Genomic DNA, 22,833 nt, shown 5'->3' on the forward strand with positions numbered 1-22,833 from the left:
CTCCCCTGCAAATAACCTGCCCGAGACCACTTTAAACCATTTCCCCCAAATCAGAAGCAAGCCGAACAGGGGAAAGGGCTTTGTGAGAAACAATAAGCAGGCATGAGTAGACAGCTAAGTGCCACTCTCTTCCATCTGTCAATTGTCCTCTGCAAGCCTCCCCTCCCATGTGCACACACATACACAATCACATTCTCCATTCACAAATGTAGGTGTGAGAGTAACTTGAGAAACAAGTGTCAGTTTTATCTTGACATGAATTTCACTCAAAATCCTTACTGACAGACCTGAAAACTAAATAATGGTCCCTAGCAATATTGCTGAGTTCAGTTCCTCTTCCAGAGAGAAGATCAGTCTTTGATCACAGACTGAATGAGCCCTTTCTGACTTCAGTGGTGTCACTGACTTTCATGAGGTTAATAGTTTATCACTTCTTCATTTTTTAATATTTAAGTTTTTAAAAAAGAAATGTGAACATTATCAAAGAAACAGATTTAATCCTTTTCTTTGCAAACATTTGTCTTAATCAGTTTTTTAAAAAAAAGATATTGCAAGCATGCAATCTTTACAACATTGATTACAGAACTGAATATTGTTTTTTCATTCATTCATATAATGTATTTGCTAATACAAGTCTCAGAATATGTGGAAACAACTTTGGCCTTTTCATTTATTGACCAGATCCTGGGTACAATTCACACAGTATAAAGAAGCTGATATGCACTTGATAGCTTCAAGGTGTGGAGCTCCTATCCTCAGTTTTCATGCAGATATCCATCAAGAATCATTGACTCATACTGATTGCCGAGCAATGGAAACCATATTGCTAAAGGAGAAGCCTATCACAAATTGGCAGTCTCTTAAACTTATCTGATAATATTGTTGAAAGGACAAGTGCCTTTGTATAAAAAGTCTGCCATAAAATCCTGCAAGAAATGGAATTGTGATGAGGTTAAACCAAACATGATGCTGATGAAGTACTGAGCAAGATTTGGGGGAGAAATGTCATGTTTGACTATATCTCAAAGCATTATTTTCAGTCCAGCCAAGAGAGGCATAATGGTAAACCAGTTGTTCTTGCATTCATTGAATGTATAACATTTCCATGCCAGATTGGCAGAAGGAATGTATTATTTCATTCATAAGCACTTCCATGCCGTTGTCACAGTTGAAGCAATTCTCCAGAGAGGTAAATAGGTCCTCCGCCATCCTATAGCTATATACCTGAATTTCAGGTGAATGTTCTGCTAGCACAGTGCCTCTGGAGTCAATAACTAGGTACTCTAATACATCACATCTTTTTAACTTCTAAAAAAACTACTTCTATTTGAATCCCATTAGGTATAAACACTATGGATTTAATGCCAGCCTACCTAAATCAGTAGGATTGCAACATTTTCATTCAGGCAGATTTGCTGCTCCAACATCTCTTCTTGGTTGTTAGAATCAAACATTCATCTTGCAGTGGACTGGAAATGTGTCAGAAGTGTGTGGACTGCCTCTGACAATGCCAGTCCTTTTATGCCAACCAAGGAAGGAAACAACTGATCATAGTGAATCAGAGATCTGAGTTCACAGGCCTTCAATAGTGACTGATGAGGAATCCTCCAGAGTAACTGTAGCACACTCCCTTTCATCGTTATCACAGTTGTTGGGCGGAAGGCTGATATTGTTGGGCTCACATGGGCAGCAGCCAACTCCTCCTTTCCGGCTGTTTGACTGATACCGCAGAGAGGCTTGGAAGTCTAATGATAACACTATTAAACGGTACAGTTGTAACATCACAATTAAGATATTCTTAGCTGTGAAAAACACCAGCATCTGGTTAATGACTTTAAAATAGCCCATCAGTATCAAGCGCACCACAAGAAAAGGGCCATCTTGTATGAACAAGCTGATGCCAATGTTCCATAGGTCTGCACTGTGTCTGCAAAGATAGAAACTGAAGACCCTCTTGGATGAGACTGATGGACCACAGCCAACATGTTGCACTGCAAACAAAGAAGATTGTTATTATTATTTCAGTAAGGCCAAGTGAAACTGGGCCTCCACATGGGATAATTTTCAGGGGTAGCACAAATTCTTTCCTGATCACATTTAAGCCTACATCTGTGTCTCATGGGCGTCATGAGTCCCCTTCAGGCATTTGGAAGCTGTATCTGTGGAGAGGGTGCAGGACTGCTGGAGCCAGCCCCAACCCCTACAACCACGGACCTTCCTGCATTGAGGGTAGAGTTGTAAACATGTTTGACGGAACTTGCTCATAGTTCTCCCTGCAATCAGGAACCCTGATGGGGAAGGAGATCAGTTTGGTTCCTACTAAAACAACATGCAAAGCAAAATTCAGCTCTCCTTTGAAATTCGCATATCTCCAAATTTTGTGATGAAGTACTCCAACAAAATAATGGTACAAAAATGCATGTATTGGGAGAAAGTGTGCATAACAATGCATATATTAATGAAAACAACATGCAAAAATGCATTATAAATTTTGTCTGTATTAGGTATATTGTATATATTGGGAGAAATGTACACTAAAATGCTGAGGCATTTGTGTGAGGTCTTCTAAAACACACACACACATTCAGAAATGTGGCAAACTGAAGGTAAGATTGGAAAAATGAGAAACTGATAGAAACCAAAATGAACAGATCTGTCCATCCCTAATTAATTGATATTTCTAAGGGGAAACAATCCTTTTCTTCCAAAGGATTTTAACTCCCTTGGTGGTGTCATCCTAGGATCAGAATGTGTACTTGTAAGGAGGGATAGATAAATCTGTCAATTCCAATTCTCTCCTTTTCTTATTTTCCCAGTCTTAAATTCAGTTCTCCATATTTCTGCAGCAATTTGGGAATTTTTAAAAAAGAAATCTTTCTGAAAATTCATTAGCATTTTAGTGCAAATTTCTACTAATATTTGTTGCAGTTCTCACCAATGCACACATTTTGCAGGGAATCTCCTCTAATATAATTTTAATTTCCCCTAATTTTATCTGTTATTTTCACTAATATATTTATTTTTATACACATTTCCCCCTTGTATATGCATTTTTGTAAACACTTTGGTTGGAGAACCGCATCACAAAATTCAGTAAAGTGCAAATTTCGAAGGATGGCTGTGTTTGGGTTCTTGTATTATTTCAGAAAGTGCAGATTAGGCAGATATGGGGCCTCACTTACTGCGCAGCTGGTGGGTGAGGCCTAGTTGCAGCCGGGAGTGAAGCTGCTGCCTCCATCTCTCGTTGGGGCAGAGTCGCGCGTCGCGGCTATTACGCACGCGCGACGCACAGCGTGAAGGGGCGGGGCTTAATGGGCCTATTTAAGCCCAGCTGCCCCTTCCAACCTCCTCCTTGCTCAAGCGACATTGTGAACGACAGGGGACCAGACGGAGCGAGGAGACGGGTGGCGGCGGCGGTGGCCATTTTGCGACTGCGTTGAGGGACAGGCTGTTTGGTGGAGGCTGCTTCACTGTTTCAGCAGCCATTCTGAATAGGCCGCATGGTTGACGCCATTTTAGGCACGCGATTCACGGCGTCTTGCCTTATTTTCGGGCCGATTTAGGCCCCATACAATTAATTTCGGTTGCAGGCAAGGGTGTTTGCGTTCCATAGGAGCGCCCGCGGCCGAGGTGGGCCTTGGTAACGGGGCCTACCCGGCCTAACACAGTGTGCACCCACCTACCAATACTCCCCACCCTAGCGAGTAAGGAAGAGAGACACAGGGGCTCTCTTTTAGCGCCACCTGTGGGTTACCTGCCTCCCAGTTAAGCAACACATTTATTGCATTATATAATTAGTTAGCTGTTATAGCTTAGAATACATGGTTTACAGTTTTATGTATTAATCCCCCCCCCCAAAAAAACGGTTTATTTGGAGTTCAAAATCATAATCAGTGCCTAGCAATTAGCCTATTTTGCTGCTGGTATTATCAAATAGTGAAGGCTTGCGCCAAGGTTTTATCTTTTCATCCTCGTTGGTCAAGGGTGTTTTACTGCAGTTATGCCTTCTAAAAAAGGCAAAGGGGGGCAAAAGGTAAGGGCAAGGCTGTTAGACAGCCACAAAAGTGCCCCCCCGGCACCTGGATCATCAGACGAGGAGGAAGTTCCACCATGGGCTGCCATTCTGGCACGCCTGGATGATCTTGAACATCGGGGGAGGGCGACACCCGCCCCGGTGCCTGGGTTATCGGGGCCTGCTCCTGCACAGGCGGCCACTCCAGGGACTTCCACTGGAGGGGTCACTAGGCTAAAGCGGTCAAAAGCAAAGACTCCAGGTGGCTCAAATGTCGGGCAGCCTCAAGGGTCTAACAGTACTATGCTTGCTTTGATTTTAGCGAGGCTTGACGCTCTTGAGAACCATCCTGAGGCTACTCAGAGGGTGAGTGATGGGCCGGTGAATCCTCCTGTGCCAGCAACTGCGACAGGGACTGGAGGAGAGGTGGCAACACCCCAGATCGGAGTGACATCAGCAGCTGTGGTGGACCCCCCCATAGCTGCACCACTGGTGGGAACGGGTGAGTCTGCTACGACTGCTCAGGCGACTGGGCTGCCAGGTTGGGGATGGACTGCTCAGGGTCCATGGGTTATCAGTCCGGGCACAAGATCCGCTCCTCCTAGCCTTGACGTTGGTGCTACTTCTCAACCACCGCTTCAAGCTGCGTGTAGCCAAATTTGGTGACACGTAGGCGATGAACAGGTAACAACATCCTCTGTGCCACATACCAGGCTGGCTCTCACGGCCACCCAGGCCGAGGAGAGGCAACTGCCCATTACAGCAGCCAGTCAGGGTAATTTGTCTGACCCATTGGGGGCTGTTGCAGCTAACGCTATACCTTTCGGGGACACATCCATCACCCTGGGTTTCCACCTGCTCCCTTCGATGAAAGAAAAAAATTGGCGAGGGGAATATGTGGACGTTTTTTCCCTACTATATAGGGAGCGACCTAAGAAGGATAAAGATAGGGATGTGGATGGCGATGTGGAGAGGCCCAGACGCCGGAAGGTGGACCGCACTTGGGCCAACTGGTTACCAGCGTATTTAATATACGCTGGAGTGCTGATGGAGAGACAGCCCCAAAGAGGTTTGTCTCTCCTGAAATACCTAGATATAATCTACAGGGCTTATGTGGAGTTCTCGGGGCTGGCCTGGTTGTCCTATGACGAGGCATTTTGTATGCGTGTGGCATGTGATGGGTCTCTGCCATGGGACAAGAAGGAACCAGAGCTTTGGCTGCAGTTTATGACTGCGGCCCGGGCCATAATGGGAGACAGGTGTGATAGTGGGCACTTAATGAGCAGGCAGTCGACTGCTCCTCTTCCCCGCGGTGATGCGGGGCAAGGGGTTCAAAAACGGCTGCTATGCTGGGACTTTAGTTCCCGGGGGGTCTGCACACGAAACCCATGTCGCTTTCAACACGAATGTTCCATCTGTGGGGCAGCACACCTGTGTACCACCTGCCCCAGGGGCAGGTTTTATAAAGGAGGTAACAGGGAACAACAGGGTGGCAGAAAGCAGCCCCCACCGGGGGCGGCTCAAGAAAAGGGGCCCCTCCCCAATTAAATTGCAAGTTTTGCAGACCTTACTAGAAGGATATCCGGCAATTGGGGATGAAAGTTTTCTTTTCCAGGGTTTTTCGTTGGGCTTCCGTATTCCTTACACTGGGCCAAGGGCTGCCTTCATGTCCAGAAATTTGAAATCCGTAGAGGGCATGGAGGCCATTGTACAAATGAAAATTGACAAAGAAGTACAGGCAGGGCGGGTTCTTGGCCCATTCCAGTCGCCCCCACTCCCCACCCTCAGGGTATCACCATTAGGTATAGTGCCCAAGAAAGCAACAGGTGAATTTCAGCTGATTCATCACTTGTCCTACCCGCATGGATCGTCAGTGAATGATTTCATTCCTGACGGTCTTTGCGCAGTTCATTACACCTCCTTTGACGCTGCAGTGCGCATGGTGCGCGCTTGCGGCCAAGGTACACTCATGGGCAAGTGTGACATTAAATCGGCTTTCCGCCTTTTGCCCGTCCACCCTGCAGACTTTGAGCTGCTGGGTTTTGCATTTGACAATAAATTCTATATGGATCGTGCACTACCCATGGGATGCTCGATCTCGTGCGCAGTTTTTGAGCACTTTAGCACTTTTTTGGAATGGGCTATTAAGCAAAGGACGGGTTTGAATTCGGTGGTACATTATTTAGATGATTTTTTATTTGCCGGGAGGCCCGGCACTAATGAATGCCTATATCTCATGACATGTTTTCAGGACCTAGCAACGGAACTTGGGGTTCCGCTGGCCCTGGAAAAAACAGAAGGTCCAGCCCCCATTCTGACCTTCTTAGGTATTGAAATTGACACTAGCAGGCAATGCTGCAGGCTGCCCCAAGAGAAGCTTATAATCCTCCATAAGAAGATTGCTGAAGTCATAAGTGCAAGAAAGGTTCCCCTTTCCACCCTCCAGCAGTTGGCAGGACACTTGAATTTTGCCTGCAGGGTAGTAGCACCTGGCAGGGCATTTTTAAGACGTGTTTATGATGCCATGATCGGGCTGTCGCGACCCCACCATAGGTTCCGGATTACAGCAGCGTTATGCGCTGACCTGGCGGTGTGGTCCTCCTTCTTAGGGGATTTCAATGGAATCTCCTTCTGGAGGCAGGACCGACTCTTGGAAGCTGAATTACAGGTTCAGTCCGATGCGTCTGGAGCTTATGGCTTTGGGGTAGTCTTTGGGTCTTCTTGGTGTAAGGGTCAATGGCCACAGACATGGGTGCAAGACGGTTTAGACAAGGATCTAACCTTTTTAGAATTCTTCCCTATAGTGGTGGCCGTTTATTTATGGGCTGAGAGGCTGAGGGACTCTACAGTCCATTTTTGGTGTGATAACATGGCTACGGTCCATGTTATCAATTCCCTTACGTCTAGGAATGCCAGAGTTATGGGCCTTGTCCGGGCTTTTGTTCTCCAATGCCTGCGTTTTAATGTTCTTTTTCGGGCACGGCATGTTCCTGGCATTGACAATAGTGTTGCTGATGCTCTGTCACGGAACCAGATGGACCGTTTCCGTCAGCTGGTGCCGATGGCCAGGGCTCAGCCGGAAGCCGTGCCCCCTACAATCTGGGAGATTGGAGAGCAGAGTCGGCGAGGGCCATAAGCCTATCCATTGCCCCCAGCACGCTCGCCAGCTACCAGAGAGCAGGTAGGGCGTTTCAGGAGTTCTGGGCTGGCAAGGGCTATGCACCAGAATGGCTTATTCCAGTGAATCATCTGCTGGAATTTCTGGTGGACGGCAGGAGACGTGGCCTGTCAGTCCGGGCTCTGCAAGGTAAGCTGGCGGGGCTTTCCTTCTTAGCAAAAGCAGGTGGCTTTCAGGATAATGAGGGGGAATTTCGGGTCCGCCGCATGTTGGCAGGGTGGGCTAGGGAGCATCCTGCCCCCCCTGACTCTCGTCGACCTATTTCCGTCGACATTTTGATGGGCTTACCTGGCCAGTGGGACAAACTTTGTTCCTCCAACTACGAAGCCTTATTATTTCAGGCAGTGGCCCTCACACTGTTTTTTGGTGCCTTCCGAATTGGAGAAGTCCTAGCTGGCTCCAAGCGAGACTCCTCTCGTCGTGCCCTTCAAATGGCAGATGTTATCACAGACGGAGGTTGCGTTTGCATAAAGCTGAGAAGGTCTAAGACCGACCAAAATTGTAAGGGACGATATGTCCGGTTGGCCCCATCCACAGTGCCTGCCCTCTGCCCAGTGCGGGCTTTACAAGCGTTTCTGGCAGAAAGGGGGCAGAGGGATGGATATTTATTTGCCCACGCAAGTGAGGTTCCCCTCACAAAATACCAGTTTTGGGCTTTAACTAAGCTAGCTTTACATAAGCTGGGGTTTGACCCCTCACAGTTTGGAACCCGTTCCTTCCGAATCGGAGCTGCTTCCACGGCAGCAGATATTGGTTTTCCCCAACCAAGAGTACAAGCAGTCGGACGTTGGTCCTCTGGTGCCTTTAAGGCCTACATTCGCCCTTTTAAGGGGCCTGGGAACGCGGAAGCCTGATACGTTTTATTTATTTTGGCAGATGGCTGGACGGGGCAGGAGCGGACGCGCATCCTCATATGTGGCCACAGCATGATCTTCTGGGCAGCCCAGAGGGCAGCGAGGTCGAGCATGGGCTCCCAGCTGGGCCTCAGTCGTTGGGCTACGGTACAGTGGCTTGGCCGGTGAGGAATGCGTTGGGAGGGGCTCCTACCCACCCTGTTCCAGCAGAATGTAGTGCGGACGGCCCCGCACGTGGTGGTCATTCACCTGGGTGGTAATGACCTTGGTTTGCTGCAGGGCAAGGCCCTCAGGGTGCAGGCATGTAAGGACATGCAGGTGATAAGGCAAAGGTGGCCTTCGGTACGTCTGCTATGGTCAGACATGCTACCACGTAGGGTATGGCGTGGGGTCTGGAATCCTGGGGCGCTCGACAGGGCACGGAAGAGGGTCAACCGGCATATTCGGTTGGCTCTTCTTGGGCACGGGGATTTAGCCATTCCGCATCCCCATATTCAGCATTCCCGGGTTGAACTATACAGGGCCGACGGTGTTCACCTGTCTGACGCAGGTAACGACTTCTTCCTACAAGACCTGCAGAGGTGTCTGTGAGAGTTTCTTCTCGGCAGTGGGGTAAAGGGGGACTAAATAGAGATTTGTCCCCCTTTTGTGGCGGGAAGGTGCGGGAAGGGAGATAGGTAAGGACAGCTAGGTGGCCCCCTTAGGCACCTTTGGAGGTGATTGGCAGTTTTGGAGGCCTGTCTGTCAGAGCTTTCTGGCTTGAGGGCAGGATATGGGCTGCCTCTGGGGCCAACTTATCTCATCTACCCAGGGGTTATCCAGCCCCGGGTGGGGATGACGTAGGAAGGCCCCCCTACTCACCTACAAGGTGTGGCCTGGGTAAGGGTAAGCACATGGGCTTGCCCTTCCTCCGGCAGGGGCTGGTTGCCCAAGAGCTGTATGGCAAGATACTTGCTTAGAGTCAGTTCCGCACCTAGGTTTTCCTTCTGCAGGTCACTTTACATAGGGTTTATTTTAATATAATTTAATAAAGTGGCCCTTGTTCAACCCAAGCTGATGTGTCTGTGTTTTATTTCACCCCTCGACTGCAATTGCCTTTAACTGTGAACAGAATTGAATTTCTCTTCCATCCCTATTTGTGAGTCTCCCCACCATTTCGGTCATTTGTCTTTGCTACTAGGCCCAATACTACAATTAGCAGTATCAGCTGAGTTAGCTCTCCATTTCAGTTAGGGGTGCTCAAGCTACTTTCTCTTTACTTAGTATGGCACACTATGACTCACACTAGAGATCACTTGAGGTTGCCTTCATTCGCTGGATAAGCTTCCTAAAACCAATGGGTCATTGGATGGGGTCCATCACACTTTCAGAAAAGTAGGTTTTGATGTTTATAGAAGTATGTTGCCAGAATTCATAACATGGTAAACTCTTTTAGACAACACAGTTCCACAGGGAATATCCCACCACACAAACAGAAAAAGTGTTTATCTGCATCTACCCTTAGGATTTATTCGCATTTTACATTGAGATGAGTTTGTCAAGACACAGGAGTCATTCCCACGTCAAACCTGTCATTGCTGGTTTATCTTAGTTTCTCATTTTCCCTAGCAAGTTCAGTCTTCCACATCAGTTTGTGATTTTTTTTTAAAAAAGTCATATCGAATATTTATCAGGATTTTAGTGTGAATTTCTCCTAATATACACATTTTATATGCAATTTTCCCTGATACATATTTGCAAAACAATTTCTGCTAATATAATACATTTTAATGTTCTTTTCACTAATGTATGCATTTTTATGCATACCTTAGCCTAGTATATGAATTTTGTACACATTACTTTGCTGGAGAACTGCACTGGAAAAATTTTTTAAAAATGCAAATTTCAAAGGATGGCTGTTTTGGTTAATGTTGTTTCAGGTGAGATAGGTATGCTCATCTTTAAATGCGAACTGAATTGAATATATCCTCCCATCCCTAGCTTTCATTCATAGAAGTGAAATAACATGAACTTATAGTCTCAGATGTGGTAACTTATATGATTTGCAGCCTGCATTTTAGAACTGCAGATATGCTTTGGCTCTCGTGTTGCATTTCATATGTGAATGCCAGTGCAGGGATACTTCTGGATCTGCACATATCTGTTTCAGGGCAACACAGGATCTGGGTCTAAGACTTCAATTTAGAACAGCTTCACACATCATAGAACCCATCGCCTTCCAGATGTGCAAGCCTCTTAGGCCTCCACGTGTTGTACTGCAGCTGCAACGTCCTAAGAAAAAAATGTGTATGTTAAAGATTGACAGGCCAAATGCACATCCAGAGCTTGTGGATATTTTCTGTGAAAGTTCACAGTTAGACATTACAGCAGCAGCACCACCACAACTGCAAGAGTATCTGCAAGGGAATACAAAGGAAAGTGAGGCTTAACCAAGAAATAGAGTAGGGGTCAGCAACTGGCGGTCCCTGGGCCAAACTTGGCCTTCCTGAAGATACCACACCTGCCCACCAAAACTCCAGGGTTAAAAGAAGTGGATGATGAATACCAACAGTAACAGGACTTGCAGCAGGGCCTTTACATAGTTTGGTACATGTTCTGAGCCATGAATTGTCTCATGGAACTTGAAGAAGTGCAAATTGTGAAGGGTAATTACATTTTGGTCTATGCATTAATTTGTTAGGTGAGAATTAGGTCAGTTGACTTCAAATAATGGAGGAAGCCAAACTCTTCTCCGTTCATGGTGTGGCTTTGGCCTGCCCTCTTCTACTCACTTCTCAAAGGGGCCCTCCAGCAAAAGTACAGAAATACCATTTTTGACGGCATGCTTTGTTTATCTTCTGTGTTACACTGTGGCAGGGTTGGACCTACCATTAGGTAGAGTGAGGTGGGCATCTCAGACAGTGAGTGCTGGGGGGTGGAGTGGTGGTGGTGGCAGAAGCCTCTCCTGGGGCATTATTCTGGAGCCCCTTCCCCAGACATTCCAGCGAGATGATGCCCTAGTAGCAGACGACCTGGGCTGTCCATCCAACTAGTTGCCTTCTCTCAATTGCATCACAGCCATTGGGAAAGGCCTCTGAGTGAACAAGCATATAGAGAAGCAGCTAGCTCAGGCCACCCACTCTAGCAGCCCTGTGCATGCACTGGCACTGCTCTGCTCACATAACACATGTGGCTGCTACCACTACTGCATTGCAGCATTTTTTTCTGAAGTTGACTGCAAGCAGACACCAGGCAGGGTGGTGAGGAAGGAGAGGCAAGATGTTGGAAGTCAATTTTGTATGTCACACGGCCTACCTGTGCCCTCTAAGCTACCCTTAGAAGAGGTTGCTGTCCCATCCCCAGTGTGGAAGCAAAATTCAACTGCCAGTGTGGTTCACTCCAAACATGAAATGTGGCAGCAGGCAACAAAGTGCCTTGAGCCATCCCTGCATACCAGTTCTCTTTGTGATGAACTTGGCCTACATTGGCCATGCTTACTACGTTTTGGCCTGTTTGATCTATCTAGCCTCTATTCTAAATGTGCAAAATTCCATTTTGGGAGCCAGTGATGCTTGTGAAGTGGTAAATCTTGCAGGATGTGGGTGTATGTGGCATTTCCCTGCATCCACATTTTGTGACAGCGTCTTGAAAAGGATGTCATGCTCAGCAGGGATGAGGGAGAAATTCAATTCAGTTTGCATTTAAAGGTGAATCTATCAAATTTGCACTTTCCAAAACAATATGAGAACTGAAGCAGAGCCATCCTTCAAAATTCACACTTATCCAAATTTTGCAATGCAGTTCTCCAACCAATGTTTACAAAAATGTATACATTTGGGGGAAATGTGCATCGAAATGAATATACTGATGAAAATAAGATACAAAAATGCATTGCGGCAGGATAAATTGCTTATAAAAATGTGCTTACAGGAGAAATTTGCACTAAAACGTTGAAGCATTTTCCTGAGGATTTTTTAGAAATTTACAAATTGCGGCAGAAATGTGGAAAACTGAATTTAAGATTGCAAAAATGAGAAACGGAGGGAATTGAAATTGGCAGATCCTTCCATCCCTAATGCCCAGATTAGTAAAGGGCACCAGAACCTTGCCTTGGATAATCAGGCAGTTCTTCCCTATGATTTATATTTCTTTTAAGGAAGGCAGCGTGATGTAAGTCTCTAGTGGTGGCAGTTAGTCCTTGCTAAGAGCTTTAATTGTTTACCAAAGTTTCAACTGAGAGCTCCCTCCCACACTGGGTGACACATAGGATGCAAAAAACCTCACACACTCTTTAGTAAAATCCATGGAAATTTTGAATGTTACTAACCTGCAAGATCCAGGGGGAACTGCAGCATGCTCCAAGCCCATACTGCTAGAATTGTGTACACGAGAGCATTGTTGTGCCTAAAATAGGGGGGGAATGAATAATATATATTTAAAAAGCAGTCCCTCCGAAGCACATGGGTTGTCATCATATTAAAAGGCAATGGAGTCCATCTTGTGTGACCAACAACTTCTTTCTACATCTCAATTTAATTATGGAGAAAATTCATGGAGTCCAGGGCTAGAAAGAATGTCAAGGATATTTTACAAGACCAAAGGCCCAGTTTACCTAATGTTTAACAAAAACACACTAGAAGACAATCCAGTCTGAAAACAAGACATCCAATTTATGTTTTATATCTATATAAAAGCTTCTGTGTCTCAATATGAGGAATGGACAACCAACGTCCCATTGGCAGCATCCAGCCTCTGGCCAAAATTTTCAGTCCATCACCCCCTTCCTAACTTTGTTCAAGACACATTGCTGGCCTGACTGGATTTCCTAGCTGGTGTTCTGACCAGTGCAAAGTGGGGGGGGGAACCCTCACAAGTTAAATGGATTTTGGGAACTTGTGAGCTGGTGATGGCAGCCAGTGGGTTGTGTTGGAGACAAAATATGTTCTATATATATCAGGGCCTGGGATTCCTGAATAAAGGCCTTCATGGGCCTCTTACAATGGAATCCATCCTAGCATGTCTACTCAGAAGTAAATTGCATTGATTTAATTGGAGCTTACTTCTGTGTAGACATGCATAGGACTGAGCTATCAGTAAACTTTTGGAAGCCTCTCTGGTCTGCATTTCCTTTTATACTGGGGCATCCCAGTCCTAAAGGCACATGTAGGGTCCATGATGATACATTAAAATATTTGTATCCCTCCCTCTTTACCAAGCAACTGTTCTTCAGGTGGCTCAAAAAATACAATAAATTACCAAACCAAAGTACAATAAAGACAACACTCAAATAAAAAGTGTAAGAACAACTAAATTAGGTCAGTTGCTATCTTAAGAAAATACTGGAAACGGTTTCAAATAGCATCAAATGCCCAATGAAGCAGCACTGTTTTTAACTGGGCCTAAAACATAAGAAAAAGTGACAACTAAATAGATATGGGATATGGAGATGGAGAGAGAAAGTTAGTCTTCAGTGATACGTTTGGATTTGATGGCAAGAAAATATCTGTGATGGAGGAAATTCCTACCAGACTTTTATTATATGACTATGACAGCAAGATTTTTGGGTGCGTAAAGATGGAAGATGGACCCAATATGGATAATGACAGAAGAGCGATTTAAAATTACTGGACTTAGTAGATTTGATGAGTTGGATTAATTGGCATGTTTATTTAGAAAAAAAAATTGATTGACATATATCTCAAGGATTGGAAACTTCTCTTTGACGTTTTGTGGAAGATTAAAATGATATGATGTTAATGAGATTTGAAACCAACTAAGATAACCGTTGGAGGAAGGTGATTTTATAATCTATTAAGAGATAGGTTTGTTATATATTATAGATTTATAGCTGAACTATGACAAATCGGAAGTCAATATTCTTTCTTTTTTATATATATATATATATATATTTCTTTTTGTATTGTACTAGTTATTGATTTGTGTTGTTTTCTTTTTGTATTGTTTTGGTTTTGAAAATTGGAATAAAAATTAATTGAAAAAAAAAAAGAGAGAGAAAGTTAGTCTCAAAGTGCTTTGCATGCATTATATCCATGTTGCTTACAACAGTCCTGTAAGAATGATAATCAACAGCGATAGCTGTATACTGGGTTATCTAGGACATGCCAGTGAGTTCACAGCTGAGATTTGAATTAGAGGTTTCATGGCTCACAGCTCATTTGCTTGACCGCTAAACTATATTGGCTCAACCATACTCATGGTGATGGTGGTCCAATAGCTCACTGAGTGCAGCAACTGGAACAACTCTCTACAGCCATGCCTCCCATTCTAATCTTATTATAAGAGAATGTTGCAGTAGTCAGATTCATGAGCTTGCACCGATGTATCCAAGATATGGCATAAGGATGAACCATCCCGTTTTGCCACTACCTTTCCCCCACCAATTCCTTCTACCCACTCCTTAACAACTTCAGGTTATATTTGGGACTACTAAGCCACATTTGATGATAGTTGTTGCTAGTGTGGCAGTATTTACCCATGGTCCTGTAGCTCTGCAATATCTCAAATGGGCTGATTGTGCCCATCCAAGGCCAGAAATAGCAGTATTACGCTGACATAGTGAGTCTACTGCGCACATTAGCTCACAGGACCAGGGCTTTTCCTCCATAAATTTCATACCTATGTGCAAACACAATCGTTATCTTGTCTCCCTGTCTCAAGCTTGTCTTTGAGTCAGCCTATGCATTAGATTACAATACAGCAACTGATGACTGCTTGAAAGTACTATTTTGCATGCTACAGTAAATGTTCAAAATGTGGAGAATGATTGCATGTGAACATTGCCAAACCTAGATATATTTTGAGTATGCCTAAAATTAGGGCTGTACACAGACCCCATGACCTGCCCCTGGACCCTGATCCGGCCTCCCCAGATCAGGCTGCCCTGCCCCATAATGACCAGAGACCATCTACCCTGGATCCAGCCCCAGATCAATTCAGGGGCAGAACTAATGATTAATTAAGGTTTTTAATACCCTAATTATACAGTTGGGGGGGAAGAAGGAGATGTTGTGCCTCCTTCCCCCCCCCCCATCCAAGAGCAGGAGAGTTCAGTGATGCATGATGCTGCTCTTTTGTGAGTGCCTTCCCTGTTGGGAAGCCCCTTGTGAAGGAGCAGCACCCTGCACCCTGCAGGATCAAATCCTTTGCTTACCATTTGATAAGCGCTTCCTGTGAGGAAGGACAGCCCTACTCACACCCCGCATCCAAAGGCATCCACCTCCAACTCCTACCTTCTCCCGGGAAGATACAGGTGGTCAGGTGGGTCCCTCTTACACTCTTTTTGCAGTTTCTTCTTCCTGCCTGCCTCTTTTCTTCCTGACGCCTCACCCTCTGACAGTCCTTGATCACGGTGGGCCACTCGACCCATGATATGGGGCTATCTCAACCCAATTTAACCAATGCCTCCCCCCCAAAAAATTGGTGCAATTCAGTTTGGGTCAGTGGTCTTGGCTGAATCTGGTGCATAGTCCTACTAAAAATGGATTCCTCTTCTTGGAAATTCAAGAGTGAGAGCTGGCAATAGGTGGCTGTTGACACTCACTGTCTATGAATGGGATACCTCTGAGTCTTCATTTTTACAGTTGTCTGGGATTGTCAACATTCACATGTGAATGTTCTAATTCACATAATTTCAGACATTCACTGACATATATACGGAATCCAAGTGCCGTAAACTATTGTAGTACCACAATTCTGGAATGAGACATTCTGCTAAGAAGCAGTATTGCTGAAAAAGGCAGAAATACACAATATATTGGAGCCTTTCATATTTAATCAACAGGAAACAAGTCCCATTACAGATTGTAGATGCTACTATATAGTATGCTACAATATTCCCGCATGCCCACTTCTATTGTGTGCAGACAGCAATCAGATGTTAATGACCCACTTTGTGTAATGCAAAGGTTACATCAGCCTAATGTAGACAGAGAGATGGACAGAGAGATAAAGAAATCCATTATCTTTGTTGTCACTTCATGCACCTGGTAATGTAGGCATGTGCCCCTGAAATCTTTCACTACAATAAATTTGTTAGGTCACAGTTCAGCTAAAGTTAGCTATGAGTAAATCCCCTTTAAAGCAAAGGAATAAGTTCATGGAGCTTAACTTGTGTACAATGCTTTTTCATAGAACTTTGGAATGCCTAACCTTACTTTAGATGGCTTTCATTTTCAAGGTGCCACAAAATGTCGAGGTTCGAAATCCTACTTGGACAAATAGTGTCTTCCCATTATCGGAGAGATATCTAGGATGTTCAGGTGAAGTTTTTCAGGGACTGGCAAGACCAAGACTTCCAGAATAATGGGGAATCTACTTTATTACCTACCTTACATTCTCTATTTCCAGGGTCTCACTAGTGAATTCAAGTATGTCTGCTGCAGTACCCACAAACATAAGAAGTAGCTGCGACAACTGGTCCCGGGTGATTTCACCACCAATGGGAAGTAGCCATCTCCCAATGATGAGGAGCAGTAGAAAGGTCTGATGGAGACCAAGCGTCCAAACTGGCTCACACACAGTGGAGAGTGTGATGACAAGATCTCGGGCCTGTTGCAAACAGCCATTAAAAACAAGCATCAGTCTAGAAACTATGGGACATTCATGCAGAGGGATGGAACAATCTTTCAATTTCAGTTTCTCATTTTTACAGCTTTAAATTAAGTTCTCCACATTTCTACATCAGTCTGATGTTTCACTCCTCATGAAAATATATAAGATTTTAGCACAAATTTCTACTGATTCATATTTTTATATGTAATTTCCTCTAATATACACATTTCTGCAAAGCAATTTCCCCTCATATAATCCATTATTGTATGATTTTCAGTAATGTATGCATTTATATGAACACTTTACCCTAGTATATGCATTTTTGAACACATTACTTGACTGGAGAACTGCATTACAATATTCAGAGAAGTTCAGCCTTTAAAATATAGCCGTGTTTCTGTTTGTGTATTGTTTTGGAAAGTGTGAATTAGGTAGGTTTGCCTTTAAATGTGAAATGAATATTTCAGCACAAGCTACTGAAAGTAAGTTTGTAGATATTCCCCACTTGAGGCCAGTTCACATCATTGCACAGTGCATGATGGTTATGGAAGACCAAGCCAATCCTTGTTGAGCAGGTCTCATGAAGCCTAACATCACCTGCTGAATGTGGCATTCATTCATTTTATTTATTTATTTAATTAATTGATTAATAGCCTGCCCTTCCTCCCCAAAAGATAATAAAACACTAAAACATCTATAAAACATATTCAAAACAAAACAACTTTAAAAACAATTCCAACACAGATGCAGACTGGGAAAAGGTGTCTACTTAAAAGGCTTGTTGAATGCGGAAGGTCTTCAGAAGGCGCCGAAAAGATAACTGAGATGGTGCTTGTCTAATATTTAATGGGAGGGAATTCCAAAGGGTAGGCGCCAAAAGACTAAAGGTCCGCTTCCTATGTTTTGTGGAATGGACCTCCTGATAAGATGGTATCTGCAGGAGGCCCTCACCTGCAGAGCGCAATGATTACCTGGGTATATAAGGGGCACAATGATATTTCAGGTATCCTGGTCCCATGCGGTATACACCAAAACCAGCACCTTGAACTTAACCTGTTAACTAATGGGCAAGCAGTTTTGGACTTTCAACAGTTATATGAAGCTTGACAATGTATGAAGTTGCCTTGTATCGAGTGCATTGGGCCTGCTAACTCAGTATTGTCCGCTCTGAGCAACACTGTTCTACAATATCTCAGGCTGGGGTCTTTCCCAGTGATGCTGAGATCTCTGGAATAGAACTTGACATATGCTTCACCACTAAGATATTCTTCTAGGCTGGGGAACCTGTGGCCCTCCGGATGTTATTGGACTACAATTCCTATCAGTCCAGACCACAGGTTCCCTCTCCCTGCTTTAGTCCAAGCCAGAGCCATGGACCATACCCAGCCTCAGACAGGGGAGTGTCCCTGAAATCAGTTGATGATGGTGCAGCAGACAAAATAGTATACTGTTATACTAAGCAAGCAAAGCTGAAGTCCAGGCACCAGGTCTTTATATGAGGTCTGGCAAACCCAGAGGCTTCATACTTTCCACCATTTCCAGGATCTGGTTTTGCACAGTCCCATTTTCTTCTGCACCTGAAGTGCGTCCTGAGGACCAAGCACGTACTATCCCAGACAGCTTCCTACTTCAGACTATGAGGCTTCTGGTTCAAGTCCCAGAGTCCTTGACAGTCTCTTCCTATCAATTGACTGCAATCACTCACAAGATGTTATGCAATGGGCTCTCACAAACTGAAGCTGGTAAAGGTTGACTTTTTTAAATAAACAAAATAATCTCAAAAGTACACCATGGATCATTCATAATATTGAAACAATATTACCCAGGGCCTATCTGGTATTCCGGCAGCTGTATTTTTGAATTAGATCTCCACCACCAAACTAAGTTTCCCCCTGAGGAAGAGGTCTTAAAGTCAAAATGTGCTTGACATTCCAGTCAGCTTAATATACATTTCACTGTGCACCTGTTATTCAATTTATAATTTTCTACACTGTGCATATGGAAATGGATGGATTTGCATTTTCTGTTCATAGGAAATGTCAGCCAGTACATACACACTGGAAATATGGTTTACAGCACAATCCTGACTATGAATACTGAGAAAAAAAATGGAAATGAACTGCCTTCAAGTCAATTTCAACTTATGGCAACCCTATGAATAGGGTTTTCATGGTAAGCGGTATTCAGAGGGGGTTTACCACTGCCTTCCTTTGAGGCTGAGAGGCAGTGACTGGCCCAGGGTCAACCAGTGAGCTTCATGGCTGTGTGGGGATTCAAACCCTGGTCTCCCAGGTCGTAGTCCAGCACCTTAACTACTACACCACACTAGCTCTCCCTACTCAGAAATAAGTCCTAATTAATTCAAAGGGGCTTACAAGGATTAATTCAAAGGGGTTTATATATTTTGCAGCCTTAGTCAATCCTTGACACTAGTTTGGGCTGAGCTGGGAGTTTCCATTGCTCTGTTAGTCCTGTTCCTTTAAAAAAAAAACTATCCTTGTTGCTTTGAAACAACAGCTCTTTTCATACCCGCCTGAACACATGCATGGATGGCAGGCAGCAAGTTCTGCTCCATGTTCCACTGTCCACGCCTTGAAAGGCACATTTACATCATTACATCCATGTGTACAAGATACACATGGGGGCAGAAGAATTGCAAAAGGGTCCATGCCTGCAAGAGGGCCCAGAGAAAATCCCTGGCCCGACTAGAAGGAAAGTACAATGTGTGTGTAGTTGCTGACTAGAAGGAAGCAAAATGTGCAAGCAACCTTCTAAACAATTTCTGTGAGTTGGGCCTGCCTTTCAGTGTTTTTAGCCAATGAGTGAAGGCAGAGCTGTGATTGTTGAATGAGTTGTTTGGACACCAGGCTATAGGAATCCCTGGGGTCCTAAAGAGCGGTTGTTTTCTCCTCTGTGTAAGTGCACTTTTCTTTCCTGTTTTTGTCTCATTTTCTTTTCCTTGGAATATCTGCAGTTCTAAAGACCTACTTGATTGCCCTTCCTTCCTTCCTAGCAATCTGGATGCATGTTTCCTGTGGTGGATTCATTGGAGATCAGGTATTCCCCAGAAGTCCTTATCTGCAAATACTACCACACAATCAATATAGGTGGATGTTAAAGAACACCCCATCCTTGCAAACAGCAAATGCAAAATGGGAAAACTTTGCAAAGGGGTTTAGGCATGTTTCCTGCTGTGTAGGAGCTGAACTCCAGGCACATTAAGAATTCCCTGTATGCTTCTTTGTGTTTAATAGCACTTACTCCCAAATAAGTGGGTACAAGATTGCAGCCTTGGCTTTATAGTTTGGTACCTTATTTTTTGAGTTCCTTTCTGAGAGAGGGGACCCTGGTTTGAGAACTGCACCAGGACCTCTAACCATCTTAATCTGGCCTCAGTCTGTTATTCAGTGACAGAGCTCATGCTCTAAATTCCTAGATTCAATCCCTGGTATCTCCAAGTAAGGCTGGGAAAGACTCCTGTCTGAAGCAATCCAATGTGCATCCACTGAAGGTGAATGTTAGAAGATTCAGGACAGACAAAAGAAAGTATCCCTTCACATAGTTATATGGAATTAGCTCCCACAAGAGGCAGTGATAGCCACTAACTTGGATGCCTTTAAAAAAGGATTAGGCAGATTCATGGAGGATAAGGTTATCAATGGCTACTAGCCATGAAGGCTGTACTGCGCCTCCACAGTTAGAAGCGGTATGCTTCTGAATAGCAGTTGCTGGAAACTGCAGGAGGGAGAGTACCCTTGCACTCAGGTCCTGCAGACGGGCTTCCCACAGGCATCTCGTTGGCCACTGTGAGAATAGGATGCTGGACTAGATGGGCCACTGGCCTGATTCAGCAGGCTCTTCTTATTTTTTTAATGTTCAATACTGAGCTAAGGCAGCTTCCTATGTTCCTAATCCTAATCCTCCTTTTTCAAGATTCCTGCTCATGTGGAACACTGCCTAACACATAAAGATGCACACTGTATACATGCTTCTTAGTGCAAAGAGGCAGAACTTGCTTCTACCGGCTGCCTGCAAATTCACTGTAAATGAATATACATCCTGGCCAGTGTTCTGCAAGCCTTTCATGACCTTGTATCAGAAGTTAAGACCCTTGAAAGAACAAGTCAAATAGTAAGTACAGCTTTCTGAAGCAGATGCCTTCAGATTTAGTCACTCTGCAATACGGCCTGAATGGAAAGAGATATTTGCTTGATTTCATCAAGGAAGGAAGGAAGGAAAATAATTTTGCAGGTGAGTTTACATCTTTATGAGAGGGCAAAGGAGCCAGCTACATTTCTAGAGATAACACCTTGGCTGAAAAAGGACATAATAATGGATATGAAACTGGCCCAGTAAAATTTGATAGACACTTTATTCAGCTTTATAATGCATATTAGTGTTAGTCCCTTGATAATGCAAAAGAAGTACTTATGGAAATGGTTCAGTAACGACAGCAAGCCATATTGTCATGCCACAAACGATGAAGGGGAAAAAAAATCCCTAGACCTTATCCACCCAAGGCATCAAATGCCATGAGCGTAACAAACCGTTCAGGGATTTGGCACCGAGGCCAAAGTCTTCTTCTGCAGCTACTGCAGAAGAAACAGATCAACACACAACCAAAAAGAAGCCTTAATCCCCAGGCCCTAGGGAGATTCTGGGAGAGGCTAGCCATTGATTCATGTGAATTTGACACCATCAGCAGTGGCCAGTGGTAGGGCTGTGCAGCTGACCTGGCTTCTCAATGCCATGCACCCCTGTTTTAAATCTGAGATTTTAGAAAAGCTCAGAACTGATAATACTATCTGCAGCAGCTGGTTTCTGAGAGGGAGAGAGGGAGGGGCAGACAGCAGGGAGCTTGGCACTGTGTGGGTGCAGTGTCAGGAGCATCAGATTGGCTCTGCTGCTGTGCCCAGACGGTGCTGAGCTCCCCATTGCTTTGTCCCTCTCCCTCCAGACATTCGGCAGCGGCGTGTGGCATTGGGAAGCCAGGGGAGCAACACTGTCCCACTTGTGCCACCCCTCCTCCCCAGCCACTGCTGGACACTACGGAACTGTTGCAGGGACATCTTTTCTTCTAGATATAGTGGGCTGCTTCGGATTTAGCGCTAAACTGGGGTTGGGAGCTTCCAATCCCAGCTATGTTGCATTTGAATTTAAATGTGGTGCCAAATGCAAGGCCCGCTTTTGACAGGGGTTAGCTCCCCTCAGGAGTTTCAGTTGGGAGCTCCCAAACAGAGCTGATCCCAAAGGGGCTTGTGTTTGAAGGCATGGATTGCAAGCCCTGCTTGCAAAGAAACCATCAGGAGTGCACCCTAAGGCTCCTCCTGATGGTGCCTTTGCTGCTGTGGTTTTACCTGGCCACCCTGTTGGCAGGCTGGTCAGGCAAGCCTCACAGGGCTTTTTAGGATCCTTGGGCTGTGAGCCAGAGGTTTTGAATTCTGTACTACGGATGGGTGAATCTGTCAATTTTGGTTTTGCTCAGGTTCTCATTTTTCCAGTTGTAACTTCAGTTTCTCCACATTAGTTTGTGAATTCTTTTTTTTTAAGTCCTCATGAAAATTCATTGGCATTTTAGTCTCAATGTCTCCTAATGTATACACTTTTGTATGTAATTTTACTTAATATACATATTTTTTGCAAACACTTCTTAATATAATGCATTTGGTATATGTTGTGTATTTTAATTAATGTGTTATTTTGTTACGCTATTTCATTTTTATGCACACATTACCTAGTATATATATTTTTGTACGTGTTACTTGGCTGAAGAACTGCATTGCAAAATTCAAAGAAGTGTAAATTTTCAAGGATGACTGTGTTTCGGTTTGGTTATTATTTCAGGAAGTGCAAATTAGGTAGATTTGGCTTTAAATGTGAACTGAATATAATTTCTTCCCCATTCCTAGTCTGCACTAAACCATAGTTTAGTGTTGTGCAAATGAGCCTAGCCTCCCCCTGGGCTCACATGCTCCCCTTTCCCCTCTTCCTCCAGTGCAGCCACAGGGAGCAGGTTGGAAGCTTTCACTTCTTGATTAACCACCGCAGCTTGCCGTCCCATCCAAACCTGGACAAACTGTGGTTAGCTAAGGTTAGTGGAAACAAGTTTACTTCCAACCATTGTTTATTAAGCTGACTTGTTTTCTCTAACTGGCTTGTTCTCACTAATTGTTGATTGGGACAGACTACTGCCAGCACATAACTCTGATGCTTAAAAGCTTGCACTGGTTGCCCATATG

At 44.5% G+C, this 22,833-nt stretch overlaps 1 protein-coding gene across 1 annotated transcript in view; it reads right to left on the minus strand.

The window, feature by feature from the left end:
• Positions 1-524: 524 nt before the first annotated feature.
• TMEM26 (transmembrane protein 26) overlaps positions 525-22,833 on the minus strand; it is a 48,973-nt gene continuing 26,664 nt past the window's right edge. Inside the window, exons 4-6 of the mRNA XM_061634327.1 lie at positions 16,371-16,591; positions 12,351-12,427; positions 525-1,991 (exon numbers count right to left, since the gene is read on the minus strand). Coding sequence (XP_061490311.1) covers positions 1,573-1,991; positions 12,351-12,427; positions 16,371-16,591 — 717 coding nt within the window. The 3' untranslated portion in view covers positions 525-1,572. The remainder of the gene's footprint in view (positions 1,992-12,350; positions 12,428-16,370; positions 16,592-22,833) is intronic.

Source organism: Rhineura floridana, chromosome 7, assembly GCF_030035675.1.
Source record: "Rhineura floridana isolate rRhiFlo1 chromosome 7, rRhiFlo1.hap2, whole genome shotgun sequence".
Classification (NCBI taxonomy): Eukaryota; Metazoa; Chordata; class Lepidosauria; order Squamata; family Rhineuridae; genus Rhineura; species Rhineura floridana.